The sequence below is a fragment of the Calonectris borealis genome, chromosome 13, assembly GCF_964195595.1.
Source record: "Calonectris borealis chromosome 13, bCalBor7.hap1.2, whole genome shotgun sequence".
In the NCBI taxonomy this organism is placed as follows: domain Eukaryota; kingdom Metazoa; phylum Chordata; class Aves; order Procellariiformes; family Procellariidae; genus Calonectris; species Calonectris borealis.
The window spans coordinates 23765943-23787608 of record NC_134324.1 but is presented as its reverse complement, the minus strand read 5'-3'; the positions used below and the strand labels follow the sequence as shown (position 1 = coordinate 23787608).

The window sequence follows — 21666 nt, the reverse complement described above, 5'->3', positions numbered from 1 at the left end:
ACTCTGACTTCTGGGAATCTTTATTCTCTCTTTATTTTACATCTTCTCTTCTGCTTAGTAGCAGCCTTTCACCTCTTGCTGCCTCTTACAGCTTCTGCTTTCCTCCTTTCCAGTGTTTTCAAGCCCAAATTCTTAATTGAAATCTTCTTAGTTAGAATTCCCTGCTGGTATTTCCCTGGGGCGCGATGCTGTGAGCTCTGCAGAGACGGGATTGATCTGCCCCAGGGGGGTCCAAACAGGAGTTTCTGAACCACAAAGCTGCTTTTGCCTTCAGTTTTTTTTCAGTAAAATAATAAAATTCCCTGCCTGTAAAACATTTTGAGGTTTGGCTGTTCTGAGAAATCAAACTGCTTTTGAGCAACAGGTTTTATGGTGAGCCCTAGTGGCTATTTTTACATAAAACCCCCTTTTTTGCCTCTTTGGGCTGGAGGGCAGAGGAGCTGGAGCCGTGGGCTGTGCGGAGCAGAGGGTGCTCTGCCAGCCCTGGCCCCCCAGCCCCGCTGCTGCTATGCCCAGCCCTAAACCTTTAGAGATGCTGTAAGGGATTAATTAACCACAAGTCAATTGTACGCATCTGGTAGATGGGCTGGTGTAACAGCAGAATAATTAATCACTTGGAAAATCTCCATCTGGTGCTATAATCACCAGACTCCTAACCAGAGTTTGTTAAGGTTTTCCCTTTATTTCATTAAATCTATTGAAGTTATTAAAGGGGGACTAGGTGATAATTTGCTTCCCTCCCTCATCTAATGTATTTATCCCCATTACATTCCTGCGGCTCGAAGTGCTGCGACAATACAGTTAACGAACAGTAATGAACTGGGAAATGGGTACTTCCCATTAGCAGTGTAGCACCATGGGTCAATGAATACGTAATTTCTCTGGCTAATGGCTAAGGAGGTCTTTGGAGTTCAAACAGAAAAAGGTGAGGATAAAAGAGACACTGGGCAAAATTAGCAGATAGCAATTGTTTGGCGCCTGGGAGAGAGAGTACTCGCACGTCCCTGCTCAGAACTGCCAACTCAAACAGAGACGGCTGTGTTGCTGCGGATTATTTAAGAAGAGCAGGAGGTGCAAGGAGGAGTTTCCAGGAAAGCGTGCTACTGTGAGGTTTGCTGTGTGGTCTGCACATTACCTGTAAAGTTTCACATACCACCAACAGCAGTCCACCCTTCCTGCGCGTCTCTGAGGTCAATCACAGGGAAATTCGCTTGCACTGTCTGTCTTTCCTCGAAATTGTGATGCTTGCCACATATTGAATTGCTTCCTCCTTGTTTTTCTGTAAATTCATATTGCCCCATTTCCATAGCAAAACTGTTTGTGTCTCTCTGATCCTGCAGTTCAGGTTTGAAGTAAGGTTTTTAATTAAGTTAATAATTAACTTTAGGTAATACACTTTTAGTTAACTTAGCTGAAGGATCCTATTAAAATAGCTTCTATATTTTCAGTAGCCAAAAATGAAAGAAATGAGGAGTAAAGCTAAAAATGTAAATACTTTTCAGCTTAGCTAAGCATAATTTCAGTACAGCAAGCGCAGAATTAAAACATTTTTTTTAATATAAGAAAATGCTTTTAATCACTACACATAGATTATAATTGAGGGAAGCATGGATCAAATGGTTGCAAGGACGATACATACATTCTTTTTCCTGTTTTGGTAGCCTCTCTTTCTATGAAACTATTCTTTGCTGGGTTGAAAGCAGCTTTTTTTTTTTTTTGCAGTCCTGTGAGGAGTGAAAGGCTCCTGGCTGCACCGGAGGGGATGCACCAAAAGATGAAACAGAGCAATCCCGAGACCTGTGGGTGAGCAGGGGGCTCTGGAGCACACTGGGAGGAAAACAGAAAGCTCTGGGGCATACCGGAGGAAAAACAGGGCTCCCTGAAGCGACTCTGGTTTCACTGAAGGACTGAGGACTCTGGGGAGCACCAAAAGCTGAATGATGGGCTGTACTGCACACCCAAGGGGAAGGGGAGTGGTCCCAAGGGGACGAAAGGGGATCCTGGGGAGACAAGACACCAAATAGAGGGATGTGGGGGGGACTGGAGGGCAAATGGGGCAGTGTGGAGCAGACCAGAGGGCAAGTGGAGGCAACCAAAGGTGCGTAGGGGGTGGGGGAATTTGTTCAGGGTGCAGGCTAGCTGCATCTCCATTCCCCTTTCCACCCTTCTTTGGCACAAGGGACATCGCAGCCTGCAGCTCTTTAAAAACGTTCACAGTCACGAAGGCTTTTGAACAGCAATTCCTGGGGTTCTCAAAAGAAAGGGATACAGCACAGCACAAGAGACAGGGCCAGCATGACTGCTAGCCCTAAAGCCACCTAGGGATGGGCCTTGTCACTGACTTTTTAATGCTCATTTCTTGCCTCTTCTGCCATCGTGTGGCCAGTGAAAGAACGAACGATGAGAAGTCAACGCAGATGCATTGTTTTACTGCTCCTCATGTTTATTCCACCTTTGATGGGTAATACAGACTTATTTTCAAGTTTGTCATTCCTTGAAATATATATTTTGTTAAGCTGACCACTTTATAAATCATTTATTTGAAGACTTGATTTCTTAGTTTTGGAAAAAGTCTTAAACACTCACATTGGATCAACAGTTTAGTGGGAAGAAGAAAGCAGTTCATCATTTATTGGCCGAAAGAATGGAAAAAGCTTGATTACAAAAACTGATCCAGTATCATTACAGCAAACAGAACCTGTTCTACATGCTGCTTAGGAAGAATTTAGCCCTCTTGGGAAGTGGGGAGAGTGAAACACAAGATTTAAGCAAAGCTCTCTCCACTCCACATTTTATTGTTGGAGTGGCTAAATTACTTTGAATAATACCTACGAGGAAGTGCGTTTCTTCTACGTTCTCCGTAACAATTTTCCCCAAAACAGATTACACGATCACCTCGAGGAGTGTGTTGGCTTGGAGGTGGCTCCAAGAGGAGGTTAATGTCTGAAGACCACAGCCCTTGGTGGCAGCAGCCGCAGCAGGAGGCAGAGCTACTGTCACCACGTTCCTTGTCAGAAAGGCACCTATGTCACGACAATCGGTCATCAGTACACTTCGGTCGGTTCTCCCTTGCGCTAGCCATAGTCCTGCGCGCTCCAGCTCAGGGCAGCGGCAGATTTTCAGCTTGCAGCTGATAAAGATGGAGGTCTCCTAAGCAGGGGAAGGTAAAGCTGATCTCATTGACTAAGGGAAGGTTTCCACATTACCCAAGCGCTTTCCCTCAAATCCTGGGGGCATAGGGAGGCAAAAAGAGCTCAGGAACCTTTGATACCCCCACATAATTTGAAAGAGGGCTCCGCTACTCAAGGGTTTCAAATACTGATCGGGGCCCTTTGTCCCCTCCTTTGTCAACTAGCACAGAGATTGTTTTTTGTCACCACCTCTGCCCCCACGCTCCAGGCCACGGCTTCACCCAGAAGCACAGGGTGAAACCAGCCCCGGAGCACGAGAGCTGGGCTGCGTGAGGGGCAGCGTACGCAACCGCTGTGGTTTGCTACTTCAAATGATTAACGAAGATTTGTAAAACTTCGCATCTAAGTTGTGCTGGCCTAACTGGCACCTAAGGACAACCTACAAACAAAATGCCTGATAAAGAAAGAAACAGAATATATGCTGCAGGTTGCTCAAGGAATTCACTGGCTCAGCCTAGAGGAAAATTCAGGTTCCTGCATGTCTGAGGCTGCTGTTCACAGGCCCTGGGAGACGTACCTGACAGAAGCCAGCTCACTGCGAGCTTGTATTACCTGCCACCATTGCTCATGTTTCACTGCCTCACATATCCTCTGATCAACAGCTTCCCGGCAAGCCTTCCCTCAGAGACCCCTTTCAACTCCTGGTGACTGCAGCAGTGGCTCACCACAGACGGGAAATACTGCGAAAGACAGCATCAGGTAGCTTAGTCCACATGAAGAGCAGCTTTCAAGACTGCCTCTTAACACTAGGATCTATATATTCAGTATTTAGATTAAACGAGGGCAGCAAGTTTAGCACACGTGCATCTGCGCTGCACTTGTACCTTGGACACAAGAGCATCTTGCTTGCGCAGGAAAGCCAGGAGTGAAAGGGACCAGCCCTGTTTTAAGGTCTAGTCAGAGCAGAGTGAACACCTCCAAAGATATGGAAGAATGAAAAATAAACGAATCTTAAAATCCCCTCTTGATTCTAAAATTCCAATGTTTCTAATAATGATAGGATTTGCTTTTGTTCCTTACACTGTGGCCCTTCAATGTGCCAGTGTCCAATTTACCCTCCCAGCTCTCAGGAGCTGAAAGGCACCTCTGGGTTCACTACCTTCATATGCAGGAGAATCTGGTGAAAAAAACAGTCACCTCATCCAGCAGCCAGTGTAATGATGACCTAACACAAATTCCTTCTTCAGAAAAGATGAAAAAGCAGGCACAGTGGGAAATTTGTCAGCAAATACTGTAGCTGCTGAGCCTTCACCCTTGATACAGCGCAGTGCAAGGGGCAGAAAGAACACAAGCATTACATTACTGGAAGTCAAGGAAACGTGAGGAATACATCCCTCGTCTAACACAGTCATCTCTCCTTCCCAACATGCAGATCTTGCTACTTCCCCCTTTCCTTCTAGCCTAAACCTTTTCAGAAATACCCCAACTATACCAGGTTCTCTTCCCAGGCCACCTCTCAAGCAGCATGGCTTGTATCAGTGACTGTCATAGCGGTACGTAGTATGTTTAAGAATAAAGAAGTCAGTGAAATATGCTAACAGCCTTCGGTTTGAGCAGTGGCATTTCATCAAATAGGGACCATAGATTTTCATTTTCTCTAGAAGGGGTAAAGTCCAGCCTGGGGTGAGACCAGATCCCAGAGATTTCCATTCTGTTCTGCTAAAAAAACCCTAGAACTGCCAGCTGACAAAAAGGCTGAACAACAGGGAAAAACGCAAAGATCTCAAATCCTGAAGGCACTTGACTGGAGGAGCACTTCACACCAATAGGTGCTGGGAGCACTTCCCGTGCTGTGACTAACCCTCACCCAGCAGAGCTGAGACAGACTGACTGGCTGGAAAGACCAGGCTGGGGGCACAGACAGCAAGAGCTGACCATGCTCAAAGGCAGAATATGGTCCCATAAAGCTCCCATAACCTTTGGCTTCCACCTACTCCCTCTCCGGAGCCGGCACCGAGAACTGCTTGGAGAGGGTGGAGGTGACTGAGGTATGTGCAACATCTTCGTCGTGGTGACGCACCAGTGTGGTGGTGCTGGAGGTCCGACTGCCTCTCCGCGGAGGGTGGTCTGGGCTAAGCCTGGAGCCCCAGTAAGCGCGCGGTGTTCAGCACATCATCTCTCGTCAGGTAGCAGCCACAGAGCTGGCGGTACCCTGTGAACGCTTCCCGTCCGTGCAGGACGCGCCAGTTATCTATGAACAGTGCCTGAGGGCGAAGAGAAAAGGCCGTCAGAAGAAGCACAACCACCGCAGCCAGGGCCAGGACCCTCTCACAGGACAGGTCCTGGAGCTGGAGATCCCTAGAGACTGGAAGAGCAAGTAAGGGTAAGCCACGGTGGGCATGACCCTTCCTGTTCAACACTGTCAGACAGCACATGAGACTATAACCAGATGTTTCATGTGATCTAGCACAGCTGTTTTACCTGAAGCCAGCAGTTTTGCTCTGCTGCTAACCACAAGTTAAAACACAACAGCTAGCAAAGCGCAGAAATACATTCTGGGCTGTTTCTTTGCTTTTCTATTGGAGAGGTTGCACAATAGTTCACCAGCAAGAGAAACTAGCTATCTTCAGCCTCCACGGTGTCAGTTCCCCCCCAGGCGTCCTTGGGAACAGAGAGGTGTAGGGGCTCTGATATGATCATCTTCCCTGCTGGATTGTTTAATTTTTGGGGCCCTGGGCTCAGGCTGAATCTAGACCCCTTCAAGCAGGCACAGCTGAAGGAAGAAGCCATGCACCGTAACACCTTCAAGTCTACCACTGTGGCTCTAGCTCTTCAAGCTCCTCCAAGGCTGCACCCAGCATCAGCCTTCAAACACAGGGCAGAGCTTTTTCCGTTCAGTACCAAGGTGTGTTAAGGCACCTTAGCCACTTCTGGGACAGTGAAGATAACCTAGGTCTCCTGTGATTTGCTGGCAATGTAAGGGTTCAAATATTACCTCAGAACAGAATTAAATTCAGCTTCCCACACCTTTATATTTCCATCAAAATAAAATCTTCTGGAAGAAATCAGAGGCTGAACATTAAGTGTTTCCAGCCTCTCTGCTTCTCAGGGTCCTCATTTCAGTGACTGGGAAGATCTTCCTCCTCTCCCCCAGCTGGGACTAACTTTCCTCCGAGGCAGAGTTTGAATTAAACATTTCTGCCTTATCTGGAAGCTCGTGTTCTTTTAGGACAGTAGGAACACACACACAACAGATGCCAGTACTGTAATACGCGGCACCTTAAAACAGCTGTAAAGAGGAAAACTGCAGCATACGGAGCTTAGTCGCAACGAGCCTACACACCCAAAGGAGCACCCTGCCACCCTCCCTGTACCAAACACACACGAGCCTCCCAACTCCAAGTCCTACCTTGCCCGGCTTCAGTTTGACCCACAGTTCATTTTCTGGTCTCCTGAGCTCGGTGGTGAGTGTGCGGTGAGCAGCGTACCAGCGATGCACAACATCGTAAGGCACGGTGTTGATGACAGCGCGATCATAGTTATTGTATCTAAAAGTGAAGAAGAGGTAAGAGACTGCCCACACGGCTCCCCGAGCACAGCCAGGTATTTCCAAAGGAAACCTCGGGAGCCTGTAGGATTAGTCAGTATTTGAGGAGGCTACAGGGATGCCTAGGGAGGTTATGCTGCAAGTGCCGGACTTTCAGGAGAATACACAACACTGGGAGCAAGGAGGAGTTCACTGTCAGGTATAAAACTGTCCTTGCTGGTTTTCCATGGAAGGATGTGCCGCAACAACGGGCAAGACCGAGGGCTGTTCAGAATAAAAGTGCGAAGCAGTGCTGGACAGCCTGCTGCGCTAAGCCACGCCGGAGCTTCAGAAAGCAGCCCAAATCTCCTTTGGAAGGGGACCAGTCTGCACTCTCCCTGTATGCCAGACTAGTTTCTAGAGGCTCTTTCAGAGAAGGGCTGAATTCTGCCTCTCAAACGAAGTGAGAAGAGGGCATGGAGCTGAAGGAAGGATGACAGGAGCGAAAAGTCAAAGCTCAGCACTGACACTCATCTTTGTATCGGTGGTTCTGACGCTTCCTCTAAAGCAACGCACAGCCCAGGAGGAAAGGCAGGGTGTTTCTGCGGTTTCATCCCTGCCCCTCAAACATACGTTGTTCTTCAGTTTACAGCATCTTCTGGAAAACCACTACTGTCTGCCACAATCCCCTCTCCTCCCCATAAGCAAGAGGCCTCACGTTGATGTTACCTGATCAGATAGAGCTCGTTGTTCCAGGGATAGACATTGAGGACCGGCCCAACTCCGATCATGTGGTTGTGGCAGTCTCCCACGTTCTCAACATACTCGTGTTTCAACGGCACCTTGCTGAGCAGCTCGAACTGTTCGGGGGCTTGCCGGAGAACCTGCTCTGCCGCGTAGAAACCATCCACCAGCAGCGTCCGCCCGCCCGTGCCCTCGTGCTTCAGGCAGTGAAACACTTGGATGCTGCATGGGTGAGAGAATCCAGAGCACGAGAGAAAAGACCTTGGCTGCCTGTCCTGTGGAGAGAAGGTGCTCCCCGCGGACCCAGACAGATGTAGATGGATGCACCACCCTTCTCTGATAGTTGCAACATACTTATTTGTAATACAATTCATTTCGCTAGGACCTGCCAGGGAATGGGGACAGACCAGCAAGAAATGGCTGTACCTGCCATTTCTTCAGGCCCAATCTCACACATTTCGCTTTCCAAGAAGAGGGCTACTGCCTACGCTGCCTCCCAAATCAAGTGACATGAGCCTGGGAGACTTCAAGTGGTGTAGGACCAGGGTGGGTCACTCCTGGCAGTAGGATGCAGAGGTTCAAAAGCATGGAACTAACTTCCCTAGAACATCTCGGAACAAGAGGACAGTTAAAGAAATGTATTGCTGAATTCTCCAGGAACTACAAGGGGGGTCCAGGGTGACTCTCACTCAAAGGCATGTACATCGCCGTCTCCCACAGGCAGTCAGGAGAAACCCTTCGCGGCCACACATTAAAGACCCTTTGGAAAGCCTGGAGCAGAGGAGTCCCCAGTGAGAAGTCTACCTACAGGGACACCTCCTCCCTAGTGGGAAGCCATCCAACTCAGCTTTTGTCCTTCTCTTACTCCTCTGAAGCTTCTCCTTCCCTTCATCCAAGCAAGGTAGGCGTTGTACTGTTAGGAACAAATACCCAGGAGCTGCCTCGAGCCACCTACTCCCAATTCTCACAGTGTACCAACTTCACTTGTCAGAAAATTAACAGTGACCTTCTGGGAAAGCCTTTATCTTCGGATCTGGCTTCGGGGCCTCTTAACCCAGTCCCACAGCAAGTGACGTGCCAGGACCTCCCAGCACCTTTTCACCTGGGCACTCTAACCACCCTTATACCCACAACAGTTTGGGATACTTTTACAAAGTCAGTCCACAAGCACTGGAGCAAAGGACACTCTGTGCCTCAAAGGCAACAACCTCCTTCTGCAGCTCAGGGCGCTGAGAAAGTCTCTTCTGAGGGCCGGCTCTTTGGTACCTGACGTGTGAGACAAGGTTGCAGTCTTTCCCATACCTGGGGAGTTTCTACCCTCTACCCTTTGCAATAATTTAACTTGAGACTTGTCAGATTTGGCTGATTTCAGCCAAAGCAGCAAGAGAAAGCAGACATTCAAATGAACACATCTTTCTTGAAAAACACCTCATTTCTTTTAGAATGTTTCAAGTGTTTCGGAAGCAAGTCTGAAACAGTCTGGGAAGAAGGGATTTCTGGCAGAGATGGGGGCTCAGGAAAGCCAGAAATTCATGTTCTTCCTGCACAACTATGGCTTTGCAGAATTGCAAGCATTAATGGTTAGCCCGACTAAGTTAGCCCATGCTGTTGTTGCTTGATGTACTTCAGATGGCTGCAGATGAGAACACACCTATCTGAAGGGAACCCTTCCAAGTGGAAAAGAAAGGTATAATAGCAGCTAATGAGCGCTATACTTCTGGCATTGAGCAGTTTAATCAAAGCTCTTTTGTAGGCTGAAGTTCTGATTACTAATTACTTTATTTTGCGGAAGAATTTGTGAGCTCCTAAAACAAGTCAGCCAAGCAGGTAACGCTGTCAGGTCACAAAAGCAGATGGGTTCTGCAGTCAGCTGTTCACCGAGAACAGGGAAGCCAACTAGATCTGGCTTGAAGTGTGTGGCAGGACCTACACTTTACGCATATACTTCTAGCTCCACAGAGCACACAAAAATCCACTTACTTTGCTCCTGACACTGAGCTGCTTTAGAACAAACGCTACCACCCAAAAGCTTCTGGTTGGGCACAGACAACAGTGCTCAGGGTGCTGGGTAGCGCTACCCTTCCTGGTCTGAAGGGCTGCTCTGAAACCCACATGCAGCCAACAGATCTCACCCCTTCGTCCTCCTCTGCTTTTACAGCTCTGCACCACAGACCTTTCCCATTAAGATGTCCAGCAAGTCAACAGCCTCACTTGGGAAGAGCTAATCCTGCCCTAGGGCAGGAGGCATGGACTGGATGACTTCTCTTTGTAGCCCTAGTTCCATAGGAGATCACAGCAGAATCATAGAATCATTCAGGTTGGAAAAGACCTCTAAGATCATCGAGTCCAACCGTCAACCCAACACCACCATGCCCACTAAACCATGTCCCTAAGCACCACATCCACACGCCTTTTAAATACTTCCAGGGAGGGTGACTCAACTTCCAGGGACGGCGACTCAGTACTTCCATCGGTTCTCCCCCAGGCCATTTCCTGATGATTCCCCTCTTGATTGAGATGAAAGCAAACAAAAAAAAAATTAAGCTAGAAACTAAGTCTCCTGCACTTCATTGCAAACCACGATCAGGGCTGCTGCCTTTCTTTCTCCAGCTGTGTATAAAACTCACAGCCCAGAGGCTATATCAGAAAAGCAGTCTGCAAACTAGCATTTGGGAAACAATGCTGTAGCTACAAACTGCTTTTAAAAGCACAGACAGGAGTGGACTTCAAAGGGCTGGGCAAGCCTGGTTTCTGACTACCTACGGGGCTGCACCACTGCCAAAATGCAAACCCCAACCTGCTTGAACTGAAGCAGAGCGACTGTGCAGAGCATACGTGAGCACAGCACGTACGTCAGCTACCACTCACAGCTTGGGAGGGCAGGGACAGTTGCTGCAGGCTGTGCCAGGGCGAGCTGTTCTCCCTCCTTCCCTGCAGGCTACCGCTAATCGAGCTCAGCCAGCAAAACAAAGGGTGCTGATGTGGGTGAGGAGGGCTTGCCCCAGGTCAGCAGGATCAAGTCAAACTTTTGCAGCAAATTGTACAACAGCTGATAAGGAGCACTTGCTGCAGGAGGAGCTGAGCCTTGCCAGATGTGCCCAAAAGACAAATCGAATCAACTGCTCATTTCTGTGAGGTTGACTGCTGTGTGTCACTTTGGAGACTGAGGAGGGCCATTTCAGAAGAGACTGTCAGTTAAGCTTCAGGGTAGCACAGAAACTTCTTCGTGGCTACGAAGACTACTCGAACCACAGCAATACCAAGCAGCAGCCAGCTATCTAACAGCCAAGTCCTTCATTGCCTGCATTCTGGAAGACTTAGAAATTTCAAGCATAGGAAAAATTGATCTATAGACCACCCCACTCCACAGGGATCAGGCAGGACCCAGAACTGCTGTGTGACTAGTAGAAGTACATCCCATCCGCAGCACTGGAGACAATGAAGCCCGTGTCGCTAGAAACGGCATCGCTGTGAATCGCTCCTGCCTTCTGCGCTGTGTGTCTGTGAACCAGCAAAAGCACCTACCCGCAGGGCTCCTGGAAGTAGGTTGTGTCGGTGTGACGATCCAGAGCCAGCTTGGTGTAGGCCGTGTCTCCCCGAGAGAAGTCGGAGGTGAAGTACCACATTCTACCGTAAATGGTCTCCCTGCAAAAGAGGCGGGCAGTTATCACAAAGCGCTGTGGCAATCAGTGTGGTGGTAAAGCAGATCCTCTCTTCCATTTGAGATTACTCCCCTCCATCCTGTGGACAGAGTAAATTAAAGCAGAACAACTTAAAATTCACATCGTCAAGAGATGGTGCTTCTAACGCCTCCTCTAGTATTCAATTTCTCTCTTTCCTCCCAAAAAGACTGATGGCAACAAGTCTTGCTTCCCCTCCACAAATACAGATCTTCTTTCCACACCAAACATCAGCCCCAGTCAAATAAAGGAAGCCACTGAGCGACATGAGGAGTTGCCAGAGTGCAGCTAGCCCTTGCTTGTACCCACCGCAGGGTTACCTAATCCCATTTCTTGTCCTTAGGATCCTGCGTTTTCACCCAGCTCCCCCCTACATGCACGGAAGGGAACAGAGAGAAGGCAAGGACAAACAGGACTCAGGGGCTACAGGGTGAGAGTATCTGGAGAAAAAAGTTGGCTGATATTCCTTGGAGCCCCTCATTTCTATTTGGAGTGACTATTCATTAAAAGAAATCCCTCCTCTTCCAATGGCCCAAGGCAAGTTAAACTGTTTCTGCAGCTTGGATAAAACTTGAAACTCAAACCCCGGCATGCCATCCTGGTGGCGTGTTTTAAACAAACACAGAAGAAACATTTCTCAATATTTTTCTTTAGCAAGAGCTACAAATTGTTTTTGATCTCGCTGGCTCCCAGGGCCAGGGCTGCCCTCCTAACCTTTCAAGTCACAACAGGAAATGTCTCTCCTTGCAAAGCTCTGGTCTTCCCAGGCAGGCTACTTCCTTCAGTCACTCCGCTCTGTGCGCAGCCCCTCTATCACAAACGTCACCATATGCTCCCGAGGCAGCTCCACAACCTAGTGACTCCAGGCTCTCCCCTCAAACGAGGTCAGATCCCGCACTGCAATACTCCACCTCAGTCCAAGCGAGCGGCCAGAGGCTGTAGAAGACCCAGACCCTTTGTGGGCAAACCAGGCCACACTGCACAATATATAGAATAAGAAGGCAGCACCTTTCCAAACAAGAAGAAAACAACAGTCTAACCTTCACGGCTCCTCTACAAAGCTGTCAGTGGCCTTCCCAGGGCAGCCCCCATTACCTGATTAAGCTGATCCTTTCTGCTAAGATTTCTGTGTCCTCTTTGGTGGGAGTGACATTCTCTACAAAAGCAATCCCATATAACAAGAAGTTTTGCAGGAATTCCTTCAGCCCCTCATCTGTCTCCAGGAAACTCCGGCAGTCGACGGATGGGACCTGGGCTTGGCGGTAGATTTCTGCATTCCAGAGAATCCGCGGGTGCATGACCTGCTGCTTCTGCCCCTCGTAGCTGTTCTTCACCAGCCACTCCAGCCCGTACCGCGTCACGTGCCCGTCCGGCCCTTTGGCAAGGGAGAAGAGTCACAGTCACTGCAATCGCACTGAACAGCCCAAGATCGTGGTCAGTGCAACCATCAGTCTAGGACAGTCCTCACCCTTTTAATTTTGCCTGGTGACAGACTCTTGATGCCATCCAAAATATTATCTGGTTAAGGCCACAAGTCCTAAAACCATTGTCGTTGCTGCAACAACTCCAAATTCAGAACTAAGTGTTTCAACTTCAGTGGTTTTCTTTTCTAGTGACAGGACTCCAAGGAGAAGTAAAGCACTGAAGACAAGCGCATAAATAAAGGTAAGCTACAACAAAAGGAAGAAAGCAGCTGGGAAGCTAAGAAGAAAGGACAGAAAACGTGAATTCTGATCAGGGATATCAGCTCAAATAGGACAGGGTAAGGAAAAGAAAACCAACCATTTCTTGACCAGTCTGTTCACTACCTGCGTTGCTGCTGTGTTCAAACAATCCAATAAAATACCCAGACACTGAAGATACACATGTCTCTACCCAAAAAGGGCTGAGGGGGAGGGGGAGGAAAAACAGACACAAATTTAAGACTGAGATGTGTTTACAGTAACAGCACTGCTCAGACGTATTGTTTAAAATCTGCTTACAGCTAAATCTCTTCCCAAAACAGCTACTGATTTAGAGGTAAGGCTGCCCAGCAAGGATGGGATCCATCAACAAGGCTCCCTCCAAGCAGGGCTGGTGGTCCGTAAAAACAGGGTACAGTCACTTTGCTACTTACACGTGAGGAAGAGCGTGGTCTCATCCACTCGGACAGCCTTGGGTTTGATCCCCAGGTCCACGCTAGCTGTGTCCAAGCTGCGTTGGTTTGTCTTGGCGTTGTAGCAGGAAGCTGAGCGGCAGTGGTCCCGCAGCCAGACAAAATCGAAGCGCATCAGCGTGTTCGCATACCTGAGCTCTGCAAAGAAGGACAGGCTCAAAAGATGCATTGGTGCCGAGAGCCCACAAGTTATGACCCACTTATAGGGGACGCAGAGGCCGTTAGACTTAGCACCTCTTTACATAAATTAAGCTAGCTTGTCACATGATGAAGACAGAGTATCTTCATAGAAGGCCTGGCTGTCAGTGATCTCGCCATGGTCTCCCTTCTCACCAAGTCTACAGGCAACCTCATCCTGCAACGGGAAGGAGGAGCACGGCGAACAAACACGCTGGTCACATACTTACATCTGTCATCTCTCTTCAACAAGAAGTAAACTCAGAGCTGTACAGCAGCTGCTCTACATAACGTAGTTGTAGACCCCGGCACAGGAATACAGGTAAGAGTCAACCAAATAATCACATCACCATCCAAACTACACAAACATTACAGACAACATCAAGACCTTGATGCAAAGCTTTAATATCCATTTAGCGTTACAATAAAGCCTCTCCTCCTTGTTCCATCCTGGGACAGCTTAGGAATACTCAAAGCCCTTCAGAGCCAGTGGAGGCAACAGGCGAGCCCTTCCTGCTCTAGCCCTACTCAGCTTTGAAATCCAAGCATCCGAGGTCACTCCGCACTGGGAAGACAACAACATCCTTTGTTGGGGCCACTGTATTGGATAAAGTACCGAGCAATTCCCTTTGCTTACAAGTGACTAACGGGCCTCATTAGACATCACCCAGGCAGACAGACACCGGATCAAACCGAACAGGCCATGGGGAAACACGTGCCTCAGTTACCAAGTCACCTCCAAAACCAAAAGGACAAAAATCAGCATTAGACAGCATTTGTAACTGGCTTGCCGCGTTACGTTGCATTAAGACACACTCTCTTTGCTCTTTCTTCAAGCAGTCTCACAGTGAAGTACGATTTGCATCAAAAAGGCTTTTACGCCCCCCCCCGCCTCCTGCTGCTCATGCCATCCAGCCACAGACAGGCTGCTTGCAAACCTGCTCCAACAACGGCGCTTCACACATCCGTGTTTTAAGGAAAAACTGCGCAAGACAGGGCGAGAGAGCAGGGCACACACCAAACCAGCCACCCCACCGGCCAGTCAGAGCCCCGAGCATCACACAGAAAATAAGTGACTGACAGGGCAAGGCTCAGATGCAGTTACCGTTCAGGAATCCCTTGATCTGACTTCTGATTTAGCATTGCCTCGTTTATCATGAAAGTCTTGCCACCAGCAGACAAACCTGCTCCAGCCTGCCTTTGGGAATTCCCAAAGGGAACACAAAACACAGACTCCAGCGTGCACCCCTCTAACGCAGGCCATTTCAGAAGAAAAAAAATCAAAAAAATCACTCCCGGGGAACAAGGTCAGGAAAATCTCACTCCTCTCCCCAAACAGACTCAAAAGCAGGTACACATGCACCCAACACACCTACCTAGGTGGTCACCGTGTAACTGCCAGGCACACTTGAGGGACTCCGGGGCCGTGTGATGCCAGCGAGGCGCAGCAGCGAGGACGGTCCCTCCGTCACGGGGCAGCCACGGCGAGCGATGTCTAGTGCGTCCACTCAGCCGGCACGGCACCCTGCGCAGACACGCCAGCCTCCTGCACCACATCCTGAGCAGCCAGGAGAGAGGGGGAAGAACGAGGTGACTTGGCTGCGCTACTGCACCGCATCCCGGTCTCGATCTCTGCGCTCTCATCCCAGGCACCGTAAGCACTTTTGGGAAAGCTGGCATCATCCTCCACATGGTAATTTACTGAAAAAAGAGGCACGTGAGAACTAGTCCATGGAGGAGAAAGAAAAGAAGTGGGCATAATGACTGGCAGCCTGGCCAGAGGAGAGTCACCTACCCCCCAGGCACCATTTGGACATGAAAAATAACTAAACGCAGAGTTTGGAGAGTCTCGTATTAAACGCCTTCGCTGCCAAGTCCGAGTACCAGCGTCACTTTCGCATTCTCCCAGTGACAACGCAATCAGGCACGCTGCCAAGCTTTTTTCAGTGCCTACAATCCATGCTTATTGTTAACAACACACAGACTACGCAGCAATCTCCACGAAATTGGGTGCTTTACCCTTGTTTAGACCAGCTGCAGTAGATACTTTTGCAGACACCACCAACACCCCAGAGGAAGACCATGAAGTTGCATGTGAAAACTGGCTGCCCTCAAAAACTGCATGTAATGGAAGCAACAGGGAATTAACCGTTAGGGGGGTCAATTAATTTTTTAAACAAACAAGCTAATCCAAACCACGCATATCAGCTGGAAACAGAAGGAGGAGAGACAGGGGTGTCTTGCTTATTTTGTGACCACCATAAACCACAGCAGAAAACAGTCCTGAGAAGAAACAAATGAGATCCTAGGATTTATCAGGCAAAGCAATTCCAGAAGGGACAGCTGTGTGTTCAATGCTCTTGTGCAAAATACTGGCAAAACCTCATCTGCTGTAGGTCTTGTCCCCTCTCTGGCCTTCCCAGTTTGAATTCACCATTCCCGGACAGAACTACAGGGATCAGGGAAATAGAGAAAAGTGACCTTGGTTAGAGAAGCAAGAACTAGAGGAATCCAGTAGTTAGATCAGTTCTAGAAAAAGTATGCAAAACAATGAGGACGAAGAAAATCTCTACTTCCTCTGAAGGACACAGCTGGCATGAAGAGAAACCAAGCATGGTTAACCTTGGGCTAAAGACTAGAAGGTGATTTCTCAGAGGGAGATTTGTAACAACTCTTCAATACGAAGAGCAAGGGCAAAAACCTCACTTGTTTTAAGATATGAAGCCACAGTCTAAACGCCCTGTCACGTTTATTAAGCTCTGGAGGTCAGCTCTAAACCCAGCAGGATTTTAACAGCGCTTTGGTCTGAAGCGCATAGAAACGCGGTATCACTGGATAAGACACAGACTTGGAAACCATTTTTTAGCCTAGACTTCTGATTTTCCTTCATTTTCTTATCTGAAAAGTACAGGCACTGGTGCTTTGGCTGTCCAACCTGCTTCTCCACTTCATAGTTGACTCGGTGCAGAGATCTCAAAAGTTGGTAATTACAATAAAATCAACAGAGGTGCCATATTCCAGACAACAACTTGCTAAGTAGAAAAAAAATAAAATACAGACAGCCAGCTCTAGGGGAAGAAAAAAAAAGTGGAAACATTTTCATAAAGAGAACGTGGTTTGAGATGAAGATGCACACTTTTCAGCCATCGAGTTTTGCAAGTTTTCAGCCACAGTCTGCATAGAAGCCACTGACAGCTTTAGCGCTGCGGAAGGATTTCAACTCAGAAGTTTCCGATTTCTGCGGCTGCTAAAATGCAATGCTCACTCCTCAGCAGGCTGCAGGGAATCAGGTTGTCCTGCAAAGCAGCTGGTTTCAGATCAGAAGCTGATGTTTTGCTCCACATAGCAGGACTGGAAGCACTGGGAGCTCCCTGCTTGCTGCCCGACACCTGCAGTAACCAAGATCTCTGCTAACACAACTGACCTTGCACTTCAAACACTGCTGCGAAGCCCGTGAAACTCTTTATAGATGCTGACTGAGCTGCAACATCCTGAAAGACTCCAGCATTCTCACTACAGACAGAGAAACTGGGGCACCGGAGAACTTACATAGCCTGAGCCAGTTACCGGGCCCTGAAGACACAGAAGAATACTTACCTTTCCCTTTGGCCGTCTCCAGCCAGCCAGAATAGCAGTTTTTGTAGAAATGCCAACGCTAAGTTCTGGGAGAATGCTTTCCAATCCAGCTTTGAAAATTTAGTATAGGAAAAAGAATTAGCCAAACTTGATATGCAAACTTAATAACTAAGCGAAGAAAATCTGCAGCTATAGAAAACAGGGAGTTGACTATGATGTTTATTGGCTTTACAAAGCTTAAAGAAATGATTGACTTCCTGAACCAAGCATTACAACTCACAAAGCTTAAGACTATTCTTTGAGAAACACACACAGGAGGGAAGACTCTGTCCAGTTTGGCTTTTGGATATCAAGGATATCCACTAACCCAACAGAGGGGGGAAAAAAAAAGCAAGCTTGTTTGCGCACGCTTGATATCTCCTCACACAGGACCCAAAACTGATAGGAAAAGCTCATCTACAAATCCATTTAGAAAGTGGCCTCTGCCTGGGGCAGCTCCAGCCGTAGTTATCTCTTTCTGCACACGTTCCTTTTATCTCGTCCTCTTCCAATATCAAAACTTACCAGAGAATAAACACAGGTAATGGTAAGTGACCCAGATATTTAATCTAATCAGTGAGACCTCTTGCTTCTCTGCTGTTCTTGCTGGAAGCAGACACCACAAACAGCTCACAGGAAGCTTTAAATTAAATCTTTCCAAGAGATACTAAATCTAAGAGGAGTTCAAAACAAAAAAATCTAGATGATTAGAGAGGATTTACATTTTGCCTTTGTGTTTGTTTAATCAGAGCTAACAGCTCTCTCCTGGCTGGAATTAGTTATGTGAACAGCTAACTCTTTCCTCCAGTCCTCCTGTTTACCTCACCTTCATGCCTCTCATCTTTACGTTGTCCAGACCACACGCAGCTCACCTGGGCAGCAGTGAAATGCAGCAGCTGAGAGATTTCAAGAGAAGATTTTCCTTGAAATTCAAGAAGAAAGGGCAGGAGGAAGAAGACATTAAACCATGCTGCGCATAAACGCGAGTGGACTTTGAGAAGGGAGAGATATTCAATTACCACGTCTGCCCCTCCACTCAAGCAAGACAAAGTCCCGTGCAGACATTATATGTGAGTATCTTCTGTGTGGCTCATCCTACCCGAGAGTCCACCGTGTGGTGGATGAAAAATAGGAGATGCACAGAACCTGCGCGAGAAGTGACAGGGTGAACAGGAGGAACAGAGCTGCGGGTGCTGGGGGAAAGGCAGAAAACTCCAACATATTGCGATTTGAGGAACTACCACAAGTCTCTTGAGAGAAGAGACAAGAGACACGCTGTGAAAGGAGGAGGAAGGAAGAGTGGGCCTCACGAGGGGCTGGTCTGTCCAGGAGACTTCCCGCCTGGCCCTTCAGCAGTTTGTCTCACTGCTGACACAAGACACATTTGAAGTAGCCAATACTGTTTTTTAAGCTCTTTGACAGAAAGCCACAATTCCCATTTTGAGCAAAGCAAAACACTGAGCTGGAAAAATTAGTAACCAAATAGTTTCAGCAATGAAAATATATATGGAACAAGAAACCACGCAAATCCGTGGTCTTTAGCCAGCTTTTAGCCAAAACCTTCCAGGAACACGGTGACACCGGCCTGCTGGCATTAGGGGAGCTGCTCTGATGCCCTAACTGCTGGTGCTGTGAACAGACCTGTTCCATCCCTCTGCGACACCACGTCCAGCCTGTTTCTCAAGCTTATTTGGCATCTGAAAAAAATGATCTGTTTTTCATTGAGCATTTCCAAACAATCAGTTGCTTACACTTACACGCATCCTTTTTCATTGCTGGAAGCATCTGGCTAAAGCAAAGGTTTCTGATCCGTAAGAAACAGGAAAATTTCAGTAGCACAACAGGCCTTACACTTCAAAAAGAGAGAGAAAGAGAAAATAAATCGTTTTTTGAGGCAGCCTGAGAAATACTCCGTTTGCAGATCTCAGACAGGGCTCACATCCTGCTGGCCTCTTGGTTACATCTGACATTTCTATCAGCTTTGGAAGACGTACCCAAACACCACACAGTGCCACTGCTTGAGCGAAGGTAACCTTTATGATGGGAGGACGGATAAAAAGAGGAGTGCTGCAAAGGCTGAGACAGAGCTGCTGCCTTGAGAGGGCTGTGCCAGAACCAGATGAGCCAAGTACACTAGCCCAGGTGACAGACCCCCGTGGCAGGCAGCTCAGACAGAGTTAAAGGTTTAACAGCCCGAGCTGACCTCGCTTACCTATTAATTACAAAAGAAACAAAAGGCAGATTGACTGTCCCCTGCTGAGAAAGGCTCCTGCCCCCCCCCGCAGACTGCTCCGCTGCAGCAGACAACTCTATTAGATCTCAGCTGTCAGGAATCAGATTCCCCTTCCAGCCCTTCCCAGCAAGGGATTTCAATTAAATTAAGGAGCTAATAAAGACATCCCAGACACTGCCAGCTTCACAGCTACTTCATTTTACTAGAAGTAAAGGTAATTATCTGTTCACCCCACATTTAACACCAAAAACCCGACTCCAGACCCCCTTCCCATAACCTCATTGCAGTCTCCTCTTTGCAGTTCCTTCATCTATCTCAAGCAAAGCCTTTTCAGGCTGCACAGCTTAACAGAAACGAGCTCTAATTCTTCTTCTTTCCAAGCAAAGCAGCCAGCCCTTATGGTATATCCCCCGCGGGGATATTTACTGCAGTAAGCTCCTGTTATTAAATCACTTCATTCACCCGCTCTGGGCCCTGCCCTGGCAGCGAGGGGCCAGGCAGCTCCCCTAGACAGAGAGGGGTTGCCTTTTACCAGAGAAGGAGAGAAAACAGCTCTGCCCACGAGCTGCCCTTGGCTGCAAGCTTTCTAAGCTTGGGATCTAATGGGATCCGACGTCTTAATCCCCGTCTGCACTCCAGGTCAGGTAACGTTACCTGGGACCGTGCGAGCACGGGGCTGAGGTGGGGGAAAAGGCGGAGCGAGGCTTCAGGCGGGCTGGGGACGCTGAAGGAGTCACAGAGGGCCGCGGCTCTCCCCTTCCTTCTCCCGCTCCCTGCGCCTCCCAAAAACGCTGGTCGAAAGCTTTCACACGTACGCCAGGAAGCCGACGCTGCCCGAGGAACGCAGGCTCTTAAACCAGGGTCTCGCTGGCCTTGTAAGACAAAAAATTAAGGAAAAAGCCACGTTACAAACCGCATTTTGAGCTCCCGGGTCCCTCAGCGGAGGCGGCCCAAGAGCAGCCCCCGCGCCGCCAGCGCCCTCCCTGGCAGGAGCACGGCGGGCTCCGGGCGGGGAGGACGAGACCCGGGCAGTGCCAGGCCCGGCCGCTGCAGCCCGCCCCGGGACGAGAGCCGGGCGCTCCAACCGCCCCGGGGAGCCGGGACCCCCCGCCTCAGGCCCCGACCCACCTCGGCAGCTCCCCCGGAGCTCGGACCCGCCCCGGCTTCTCCGGAGCGGCCTTACCGGGCCCCCCAAGCCCGCGGGGCCGGGCCGGGCAGGGGCGGCGGGGCCGGGGCCGCCTCAGGCGGCGTCAAGCGGCGCCGCGGGCCGCCCCGGGGCGGGGCCGCACCACCGAGCGCGGGCGGGCTCGGCTAGAGCGCCGCCGGCCATAGAGAGCGACCCGCGGGGTAGAGCGCCCGCACCCATAGAGCCGGTACGGGATGAAGCGCGCCCGGGGGCGGCGCGGGCCGGTCCAGCACCGCGCTCTGCGGGAGAGGGGCAAGGCACGGCCTGCACCGGGCGGCGGCGGAAGACACTACCAAGCGCGGCCCCGGCGGCTATAAGGAGCTGGGAGGCCGTCGTATAGAGCGCCGCACACACCATAGAGACCTGGGCGGGCGGGTAGAGCGCCGCGCACACCATAGAGACGTGGGTGTCCTGAGAGCGTAGAGAAGGCGGGAGCGGCGAAAAGTCTCCGCGCACAGAGGCTGTCTCTGGAGAGCCTCCCGCCGCGGGCGGGCGCGGCGGGCGGTGAGCGCCGCTGCCGGGAGCGCGAGCAGGCGCTTTACTTCCTTAACCGTAGAGCGCCCCGGCGGGAGACCATAGAGAGGCACGCTGCGGCGTAGAACGTCGCGGGGGGGGATACGCATGCGCACTGCGCTGGGGCACGGGGGCCGCCATGTTGCCGATGGCCGCAGGGTCGGGACCGGCGCTAGGGCTGGGCCGGGCCCAGCTCGGGGGCAGCGGCCCTGTCCCCGGGCCCGGTCCTGCGCCGCCGCTTCCCTCGGCCTGGCGGCGGCCTGCGCCCCGGAAGGCTCGAGGCGTGCCGGGGAGCGAGCCTTCGGGAGTTGCCGGCACCGGCCGGGGGTGGGGAGGGGGGGCAGACGCCACCTTTTGGGGTATAAAATGCTGATTTTCATCTAAAGGCACCGGGACACCAGCTTGTGGGGGGGGGGGGAGGCTGAGGGGAGGCGCGGACCCGGGCGGCGGAGCCAGGCAGGCCGCGGGCCCGCCCGCTGGAGGGCCGCCTTGTCCCGGCGGTGGCGGCTGCCGCCTCCCCCCGGCCGCTTCACCCTCCCGGGGGCGGGTTCCCAGCCCTGAAGGTGCCCGGGGGCTTGTAGCCAGACCAGCGGGTCACCCTGCCCTGAGCAGGGGGGACAGCGCGGGGTTCCTCGGGGTGGCAGCTCTGGTCCCAGGTGCTTCAGGTTTTTTTCTATCACGAAGCATCTTCAGGGCAGGATCGTGG

General features: G+C 50.2%; 1 protein-coding gene across 2 annotated transcripts; it reads right to left on the bottom strand.

The window, feature by feature from the left end:
- Positions 1-404: 404 nt before the first annotated feature.
- TMLHE (trimethyllysine hydroxylase, epsilon) lies at positions 405-20525 on the bottom strand. Of its 2 annotated transcripts, none has more exons than XM_075162570.1 (9): positions 20390-20525; positions 19916-20133; positions 14790-14971; positions 13198-13374; positions 12177-12456; positions 10927-11046; positions 7387-7623; positions 6541-6679; positions 405-5395 (listed from the first exon to the last, which is right to left on the bottom strand). In XM_075162570.1, exons 3-9 carry the CDS (start codon positions 14968-14970, stop codon positions 5264-5266), a joined length of 1266 nt encoding a protein of 421 aa, XP_075018671.1. In that variant the 5' UTR covers position 14971; positions 19916-20133; positions 20390-20525; the 3' UTR covers positions 405-5263. The 2 variants fall into 2 exon arrangements, with proteins under 2 accessions (XP_075018671.1, XP_075018670.1); XM_075162569.1 differs by having other exon boundaries at positions 14790-15114; positions 20390-20512.
- Between the last annotated feature and the right edge of the window lie 1141 nt (positions 20526-21666).

Excerpts from the sequence above, each read along its gene's own strand:
- TMLHE (XM_075162569.1), bottom strand. The coding sequence starts at position 15,105 with ATGTGGAGGATGATGCCAGCTTTCCCAAAAGTGCTTACGGTGCCTGGG. Across the intron at positions 7,624-10,926 it reads TACTTCCAGGAGCCCTGCGG|CATCCAAGTGTTTCACTGCC; the intron begins GTAGGTGCTTTT and ends TCACCCATGCAG. Across the intron at positions 5,396-6,540 it reads TCAAACTGAAGCCGGGCAAG|GCACTGTTCATAGATAACTG; the intron begins GTAGGACTTGGA and ends CTTCGCCCTCAG.